General features: G+C 35.8%; 1 protein-coding gene across 1 annotated transcript in view; it reads left to right on the forward strand.

Annotated features, from left to right (window-relative positions):
• Window positions 1-9,093, forward strand: part of PLS1 (plastin 1) — a 65,483-nt gene extending 56,390 nt beyond the window's left edge. Inside the window, exons 14-15 of the mRNA XM_007952881.2 lie at window positions 8,207-8,331; window positions 8,958-9,093. Coding sequence (XP_007951072.1) covers window positions 8,207-8,331; window positions 8,958-9,093 — 261 coding nt within the window. The remainder of the gene's footprint in view (window positions 1-8,206; window positions 8,332-8,957) is intronic.
• Window positions 9,094-10,198: the final 1,105 nt, after the last annotated feature.

Raw genomic sequence — 10,198 nt, forward strand, 5'->3', positions numbered from 1 at the left:
TGTTCTGCTGTTGTTGCTTCTTTATCCAAAGGGCTCCCTTTAGCATCTCTTGTAAGGTTGGTCTGGTTTTAACAAATTCCCTTAATTTCTGCTTATCTGGAAATGCCCTAATTTCACCATAATATTTGTGGGACACTTTTGCTGGGTACCTACTTCTTGGTTGGAAATTTTTCTCTTTCAGGGTTTTATATATACTATCCCATTGTCTTCTCTCCTGCATGGGTTCTGCTGAGAAATCTGAGCTTAGTCTTACTGGTTTCCCCTTGTGCTAACTTATTGTTTTTCCCGTGCTGCTCTCATGATTCTTTGTCTTTGGTTTTGGTGAGTTTGATGACGATATGTCTTGGTGATTTTCTTTTGGAGTCTATCCTGTTTTGGGGCTCATTGGACTTCTTGAATGGATGTATTCTCATCTTTCATCATACCAGGAAAATTCTCTTCTAGCAAATCTTAGACAACTTTCTGTTTTATTTGTCTCTTCCTGTTCTGGAATTCCAATTACATGTAGGTTATTCCTTTTGATGGTATCCCACGTGAACTGTAAGCTTTCATTTTGTTTTAATCTTTTTTCTGATTTATCCCTTTCCAAAGAAGTGTTCAGGTATTTGCCTTCAATCTCAGTAATTTTGTCTTCCATTGATTCATTTCTGCTCCTTTGCCCATTCAGTGTCTTATCTATTTATGAAAATTTGTTGTTGTTGTTAAGTGCCCTTGAGTTGGACCCAACTCATAGTGACCCTTTCTTGGGTTTCTGAGGTGGTATCACTATAGAAGTAGATTGCCCAACCTTCCTTCCAAGGGGTGGCTGGTGGGTATGAACTGTCAGCCTTCTGGTTAGCAGTCAAATGCCTTAGGCACTATGCTACCAGAAAATTTAGTATTAATCTTCTGGATTTCTGTGTGTAGATTTTGTAACATTTCTAATTTTTCATTTATTTTGTCATTTGGTCTTGTATTGTCTTTTGAATTTGTTGTAGGGTTTTCTGTGTTTTCCTCAATTTTCTCAGTGTTTTCCTTGGTCTCTCTCTTAATTTTTTGAAGATACCTAAATATAATTCTATTGAATTCCTTATCAGGGAGTTCCAATGCTGCATGTTCCTCAGGGATGTGTTTTGGGTTTGTATCCTGGTCCCTTGTTTCTCCTGCTTTATCTTGCTTTTTTGTGTGGACTGTGATGCTCTGTTGTCTCCAAGGCATTCTCACATTTTTGTGTTTATATTTAATTGGTGATTATATGTTGGAGTCACTTGCATAGGATTTTTGTTTTCTTTGTATGTTATCTACACAAGCAGGATACTGTGCTGTGCTCCTCTATTCACTAGTTGACAGCATTTATACACTCACCACCTGTCTCCTTTCCTGTTGTCAGCCTCTCATATGTCCCTGTTGACCTTGGCAAACAGAACCTATTCTTAGGTCCCTGGAATCTGGATGAGAATGTTATCACTTTAAAATCCAAAATGGCCACCATGTAAACATTCAAAATGGCTGCGCCCTTGGTCACTTTAACTATTCAAAATGGTCACCTCCTGTAAACATTCAAAATGGCTGCACCCTCGGTCACTTTAAATATCCAAAATGGCTGTCACATGTAAACAATCAAAATGACTGTGGCCTCCACACAGCAGAAAGTCAACAGCTCAGGCTGTCTCCCTCCTTGCTGTTTCCCTTCCTAGTCAGGCCACCAGTGCAATCGTCCCTGCAGCCCTTGGTGACCAGGGATGATCTTTAGGCAATTCTCAAGTCCCAACACCACTTGGAAATATTCAGACTGTTGGTCCTGTCAGAGTAGCTGACAGTCCACAGCTCTGACTGTCTCTGTACTCACTGTTTTCATTCAAGTTTTTCCTCTAGTTGGTACCAAATCCACTTCTGTATAGTTCCTTTCAAAGCTCAGGGCTCCAGGATTATCTTCTGTATCTGTCAATTGGTTTTTCTTTTCTTTGTTGTAAAGGGACTGTGTTGCTTGTCTGCCTATTTCTCCATCTTACCAGAAGTCCCTTCCATTTTTTGATGTGTCCTGCATCATTCAATATTTTGCCAATAGAATCTTTCAATATTGCAACTCAAAGCCTGAATTTTTCCTTCAGTTCCTTCAGCTTGAGAAATGCCAAGTGTGTCCTTCCCTTTTGGTTTTCTAATTCCAAGTCTTTGTACATTTCTTTATACTACTTTACTTTGTCTTCTCTAGCCATTCTTTGAAATCTTCTGTTCAGCTCTTTTATTTCATCATTTCTTCCATTTGCTTCAGCTACTCTCCATTTAAGAGCAAGTTTCAGAGTCTCTTCTGACATCCATTTCGGTCTTTTCTTCCTTTTCTATCTTTTATATGACCTTTTGCTTTCTTCATGTATGATGTTCTTTGTCATCCCACAACTCACTTGGTTTTCAGTCATTAGGTTTTTGGTGTGTCAAATCTGTTCTTCAGATGGTCTCTAAATTCATGTGGGATATATTCAAGGTTGTATTTTGGCTCTTGTGGACTTGTTTCAATTTTCTTCAGCTTCACCTTCTTCAGTTCAAGTTGACTAGACCAGCAATTGATGGTCTATTCCACATTCAACTCCTGGCCTTGTTCTGACTGATGACATTAAGCGTTTCCATCACCTGTTCCCACAGATATAGTCAATCTGATCTCAGTGTATTCTATCTGATAAGGTACAGATGTATATTCGCTGTTTATTTTGTTGGAAAAAAGTATTTGCAATGCATAAGTCATTGGTCTTGCAAAATTCTGTGGTCTCCAGTGTCATTTCTTTCACCAAGCCCATATTTTCCAACTACCAATGCTGCTTTGTTTCTAACTTTTGCATTCCAGTCACCAGTAATGATCCATACATTTTGATTGTACGTTTGGTCAATTTCAGACTGCAGAAGTTGGTAAAAAAAAATCTTGTTTCTTCACCTTTTGCTTTAGTGTTTGGTATGTAAATTTGAATAATAGTAGTATCAACTTTGTAGGCATGTGGATATTATCCTATCACTGACAGCATTGTATTTCAAGATAGATCTTGAAATCTGGTTTTGATGATGAATGTGATGCCATTCCTCTTCAATTTTTCATTCCCAGCATACATTATTCTTTACACATTATTGTGATTGTCAGATTCAAAATGGCCAATACCAGTGCATTTCAGCTCACTAATGCCTAGGATATTGATCTTTATGTGTTCCATTTTGTTTTTGACAACTTCCAATTTTCCTAAATTAATACTTCATACATCCCATGTTCCTATTAATGAATGTTTGCAGCTGTTTCTTCTCAGTTTGAGTGATGCCACATCAGCAAACGAAGGTCCTAAAAGCTTTACTCCATTCATGTCATTAAGGTCAACTCTACTTTGAGGAGAAAGCTCTTTCCCAGTTGTATTTTGAGTGCCTTCTGACCTGATGGGCTCATATTCCATCATTATATTAGATAGTGTTTCACTGCTATTCATAAGATTTTCAGTTGCCAGTTTTTTCAGAAGTGGATGGCCCCATCCTTCTCCCTAATCTGTCTTAGTCTGGAAGTTCTGCTGAAACTTGTCCACCATGGGTGGCTCTGCTGGTATTTGAAACACCCGGGGCACAGCTTCCAGTCTCACAGCAACACTTCAAGCCACCACAGTATGACAAACTGACAGATGAGTGGTGGATTTATAAGTGATTGGTAATAAAATCTTTAGAAAGTGAAAGTAGCTAAGAAATGTGGTAGTGAATGCTAAGAAGTAATTGGGGGAGGAGTCTTTCCAACCACGGAAAGCATTATATTTGAAAGCTGTAATAAGTGGTTCTAGTAAGAATCATAATTAAGGCAGTACTATACCTTGAAATTTCAGGGAAGTTAAATATACCTTTTTTTTTTTTTTTTAACTTGCAAAGTATTTTCCCTTTACCAATAAAATAGGCAAGTGGAATATCAGCAAATAATAAATCACGGGGTCTCTATGAGTTGGGTCCAACTCGACAGCACATAACAACAACATGTATTGAATCCTGTGTGTCTGTCACTGTGTACTTTACACATTATAATTTATTTATTATTTCACCAATTCTATATGGAAGAAGGGAGAGCAGAACATTAGAAAAGTTAAATAACTTGTCTACTGTCTTAAAAATATTAAGCATAAGAGGTGGGTTTCATACCCAGGTCTAAATGCAGGCTAAAAGCCAGACTTTGGAATTGTATGGTCTGGATTTGACTCTCATCTCAGCCACTTATTAGCTGTGTGACATATTTCTCATTCATTCCATAAACACGCAAAGCTTACCGTGTGTTAGGTGCTGTGGTAAGCACTGTGGCTACGTAGGGCTCTCAGAGCTCACTATTGAGGGGAGGAGGCAAATAAGAAAACAGGAATCACAGTGTATAGTGTCAGTTCTATAAAAATCAGCTTTGGGGAGTATGGGAGCATTTGAGAAGGGCAATAGGCTCAAATAGGCTGTAGGAATGAAGCCTAAGCTCAGACCTAAAGGATAAGTGGACAGATAGCAATTAGCTAGATAAAGTGGGAATGGAAAGTAAAAGGGGAGAAACAGGCCTTTGACAATGTAAATTATTAATCTCTATAAGCTTTACTTGCAAAATGTGCATAAGAATACCTATTTTTAGAGTTATGAAGGTTAAATATGTGCAGTGCATTTAACTTAGTGTGTAAGTAGCACATACTAAGCACTCAACAAATGTTAATGCTTAAGTGGCAACTGTGTATTAAAATTTTTTTCTTTATGGAGAAAGAAAAATTTTGAATGGCTTTAGGATAATTTTTTTGGCTAAACTCAGGTAACTTCCTATCCTTTTGAATTTCCTATGTGCATGTAAGAAATTAGTGGACTGAATGATTTCCAGAAAATGTGAAGTCCATGCACAATTAGACCTACTTCTTACTTATTAACTATCTCATTATCCAATATTTCATGCATTTACAATAGTAAAATATGTATCTTTTATGAGCGTTAATGACATATGTCTGGCAGTAACAAACATCAAGGTGTGAGGCCATAGTAACACTGGCTATGATGGTTAAGGTTGTGTCAAGTTGGCTGAGTCATGATTCTCAGTGGTTTAGCAGTTAGGTAATGATGTAATTTGGCAGTTATGTAATAATGTAATTTGACAGTTATGTAATGCTGTAGTCATCTTCCATTTTGTGATCCATTGTGGTCATCTTCCATTTTCTCGTAACACTGATTTTCACATAACAATCTCATCTTTGGAACCTAACCTTGCTAGTAAGTGAGGAGTGGGTGTACATAGGATAAATTAAGTGAGTATTGTGAGTACAGTGTTTTACAGAAACCTTAGCAGTCTGTACTAACAGCTGGGCTACATATCTTGATGAATAAAACAAGGTGGCCAGGTAGTATCTCTGTGACCTTGGGCAAGTTACTTAATTTCTCTATGCCCCAGTTTCTGCATACCCAGAATTGGGGTTTAAACCGTACCTATCTTCTAGGGTTGCTGTCACACTAAGTAAGTTGACAAATATAAACAGCTTAACATTTCCTGGCACATATTCAGGGCCCAATAAATGGGGCTTACTAGACTGTTGACATTGCCAATACATAAAGGGCATCATATATAGAGGGATTCTCGTTGAGCCTTTTAGGGAGCTCTGGTGGCTACATCACTGTTTTCTCAAATTGACAGGAAGAGTAATGGAATGGAATGTTCTAATGGTAACATATATCAAATTAAGGGAAAGAGATGATACAGTTCATTATCTTGACAATCAAGCCAAGCTCTAGGCTAATTCTTGTTAAGATTTTAGAAATTGTTTCTGCTAAAGTAATTTTTTTATGATTAGCTTAAGGAAAAGAAAATAAGTGATAAAAATGCATTTATATAACTAAAAATTTCCACTGTAACTCCCATACCTGTGCAAAAGTCAAATATTTCTCACTGACAGGAAGGTGGAAGATTGTTTTTTGTTTTGTTTTGTTTTTTTGAAACAGGAAGTAACAGGATCCAGTATAATCTTTAAAAGCTTAAATTAAATTGAGTAAAAACTTCTTGCGTGGTGAATCTTATGAAAGTAAGTGGGGGAAAAACATTTCATGGATTTGAATATTTAAAGACATATGTAAACAAATAGTCAAAATATAGCAATTAAACAAGTCACTTATATTTTTTGATTAATTGTATAAATATTATCTGAAAAGTTCATAGAAATACTAAATTTATTTTAGAATTACAAACATGTTTAGTTTTAGGAGGTATAACAACATACATTACAATCACTTAGAAAGCTTATTGAAACTGTAGATTCCCAGCCTCATCCGCAGACAACCTGATTCACTGATTTGAGAGGATGGCCAAATTTGCACTTTTAACAAGCACTCCAGGTGACTCTCATGCAGGTAGTCTGCAGACTAAACTTTGAGGAAAAAAGTGTAAGAATTTTTCAGAAATACAGAAGATGCCAATAAATAAATAAATAAATAAAACCTAGATCCGGATTACCAGCATCAGGTAGAGTTAAAGATTGTATTTTTACTGATACCCCCTACAAAGATTGTTTCATAAAATGAAAATTCCTGATAATACATAATTCATCTAAAGTGAGTAAACATGGCAGTTCCTAGATCATGGCAAAATATCTTCACATGGCTTCAAATTGTTTTATCATTTATTAATAAAAACCTCCATTTGGCTAGGAACTATACTAGGTATTTTCACTATATGATCTTAATATTCCCATGAATCCTGTGAAATTCCCATTTCAAAGATGAGGAAAGGGTGCCTTTGGCTTTAAGTAATGGGTACCTAATTGAAACTGATTTAAACCAAAAGATACTGACTCCAGTAACATAAATCCAGAAGTAAAGTAGACTTGGTTGGTTGAGCCAATAATTCACGAATGTCATCAGGACAGGTTGTCTTCCCCTATGTCTATGCTTTGACATCTAAAATGGTACCTTTCCCATAAAGCTGGTTCTCCTCTTGGTCACAGGATAGCTGCCAGGTGGCACAGAGGCTTCATCCTCTCATTCACCTACAGGAGGGGTTGCTAACAAAGGGATGGGATTATTCCTTCTGGCTTAGACCAGTGTTTATTAGCCTTTTTCTTTTTTTTCCATTATTGCCCAGTAAGGAACCTTTTTAGACATTTTTTTTTTCCCTAATTACTCCCCCCACCCCCCATGAAATTTTAGTGGCATGGATAATATTCTGTCTGCCTTTCTATCTACTATATGCTTTATCCATAAAAAAGAGTAAGTTATATCATCTCAACCATTCCTCCTTGGGAGTGATAACATTTCCATTGAGAACACATGGCCTAGACTAATATTCATGTTAATCCCTGGAGCTGTGGATGGGGTTGGTTTCCTCAGAGCACATGTCCGTGTTTGAGGGAGGTATGAATACAGAACAAAAGTATGAGTTGTGATTGATGGAGAAAGGGGGTGAATGGATGCTGGTGAGACAAGTACTAATGGTCACAGATAAAGCTAAGAGAGAGATCAAATCATTTGTTCAAGTACTGCTAAGGGATAGAATCAGTTCAGACCAAGATTTCTGACTTCAAATGTAATACTTTTTCCTTAGTTGTTCATTTTTAGTTCACCTTCAAAGTAACTTCAAAAATAGAATCTTGGGTGTTAGAGTCAGACAGTCTGTGGGTTCATATGCTGGCTGTGTACTTACTAGCTCTGTGAACAAGTCATTTGAGTTCTCTGTACTTCAAAGTCCTTTATCTCTAAAGAGAGGGATCATCATTCTTTTCTAATCAGTTTGGAGTGTTAAATAAGATAAAACATATAAGACAAGAACAATGCTTTTGTAAATGTTAGTTCCTTTCCACTGTTACTTTGATTTTTCTTAAAAATATTAAGTGAAGGCTTAGGAATTCATGGCCTCTGACATATAATAGTATTTCTAGAATTTATAAAAATTATTCATTTAGAATTAATTTCCTATTCTCTTTCAAACTTTTTTTTTTTTTTTTACAATATGAATACTATAGTTAGTATGCTATAGCAATTGTCACATCTACAAACATTTAGGTATAGTTACAGTTCTCTACACTATATCTAAAGGTTGCATGGAACAAGTATTTTAAATGCTCTGTGATATGTTGTGTGGATGCAGAAAAGCTGAATTTTAGGTACAAAGAAACATTATAAATTGCTTTCAGTTATATGACTGTGACAAGAACAATTTAACACTTACAAAGATTAAAGTTAAGATTTTTATGAATGTTCTTTTCTTTATTTTTTTCAGGACAAGTCTATTAGCACTAGTTTACCTGTCCTAGATTTAATAGATGCCATTGCACCAAATGCAGTTCGTCAAGAAATGATCAAAAGAGAATTTTTTTCTGATGAGGATAAGATGAATAATGCTAAGTAAGTCTTGATGGTTTATATTAGAGCATAGTGGCTCTTCGACTCTCCAAAATTCATAGAGGAAAGGCTACTGTGTTCTTAAAACTCACATTTTCAGTATAACTTGTATGGCGTAGTACCTAAGGCATTTGACTGCTAACCAAAAGTCTGGCAGTTCAAACCCACCAGACAGCCACTCCTCTGAAGGAAGGTTGGGCAATCTACTTCTGTCGTGATACCACCTCAGAAACCCAAAGAGGGGTTGCTGTGAGGTGGATCTGACTTGAAGGCAGTGGGTTTTGTTTTTTGGTTTTGTATGGGGAAAAAGGCCCTCTGGTATGTAATGGTTAAAGAATTCAGCTGCTAACCAAAAAGTCAGCAGTTAGAACCCACTAGTCATTCTGCAGGAGAATCACGGCCTTGGAAAACCAATGGGGCAGTTCCTTTCTATCCTGAAGGATCGCTATGAGTTGGAATCGACTCAGTGGCAATGGGTGTGGTTTGGTTGTTGTATAGAAAATATTATTTAAGACTTACAAAATTAACTTTCTTGTTAATCATGAGAATATTTCATTCTTTTGTTAAAATCTCTTAAGTGAAAATACACTAGATGGCAGATACCAAGATAATTTTCTTGTCTTTTCAAGATATGCCATTTCGGTTGCTCGAAAGATCGGTGCCCGGATATATGCACTGCCAGATGACCTGGTGGAAGTGAAACCAAAGATGGTTATGACGGTGTTTGCATGCTTAATGGGAAAAGGATTGAACAGAATAAAATAATGAAACATTTAATATGATTTTCTGCCACACTCAACACATTGAATGCCTCAGTTTATAGAATTCTGAAATGTAGTGGATATAAAACCAGAGATTATTTGTATGCTCAAAAATAGTTAATATATTCACTTATTAAATTTACTGGCCTATTCATACTAGTTAGAATTTGTCATCCTTTTTGCATAACACGGTTAATTTACTAATCAGTACTGAAAATAGAATATGTTCATTATTGAGCTGATATTCCATGATTAAATTATTTTCTTTTGCTGAAACACTCACTAAAACAAGACTAATTCATTCTTTTACATGGTTCAAAAAGATCAATACAAAAATCTTTTTGCAGGCCCTGCTGTGAAATGTGTTTTGATTTTTGTGTGTATTATTTAATTTTGATCATAAATATTTAAAGTCATAATCTAGTTCTATCTTTGTATTTTTTTCCTAAAATATAAAAAGTGGTCTAAAAATTGGACTTTTTTTTTTTGTAAATTCATGTATTGTCTAAAATTTTAAAGTGACAAGTATTGTTCCTTAATATTAAACTTTTTTATATATGAGAACTTGAAGAAACCTTAACCATTCACTCTCTTGTATAAGTAGCAGTAGCTTTTTACTCAAAACTTCTTTTTCACTGCATTGATAATTTATATATGCTAGTTTGATAACAAAGTTTTAACTATGACATGTAGCATATATATGTTTGTAGACTGTCATTAGAGAAATATGTGTGTGTGTGTGTGTGTGTATATGTTTGCACCTCCACTACCCAACTTTTCTTAAACTGTATGTGTAATTGGTAAGTCAGCCAACTACAAGTATTTATTGTGCTGCCCCCAATACATGTGTGACACTTTGTGGTTTGTGGATATCTGGTACATGAAGATTTCTCTCAGGAATATTCATTTTGAACATGCATACAGTTGATTTTCAACTGACTCTTTCCAAATATTTATAGCCAAACATTGGCCAGAGCACCCAAGACATGTTAACATTATCCTATTAGCTTCATATTATACTTGCTAGTTTTGATCTGTATTGAAGACCTACATAATTTAGAATATGTCCACTGAATGTTAGTAACACAAAGTTAATATTCAATGTAGAG

The sequence above is a fragment of the Orycteropus afer genome, unplaced genomic scaffold (assembly GCF_000298275.1).
Source record: "Orycteropus afer afer isolate SDZICR_OR568_19922 unplaced genomic scaffold, OryAfe1.0 scaffold00363, whole genome shotgun sequence".
NCBI lineage: Eukaryota > Metazoa > Chordata > Mammalia > Tubulidentata > Orycteropodidae > Orycteropus > Orycteropus afer.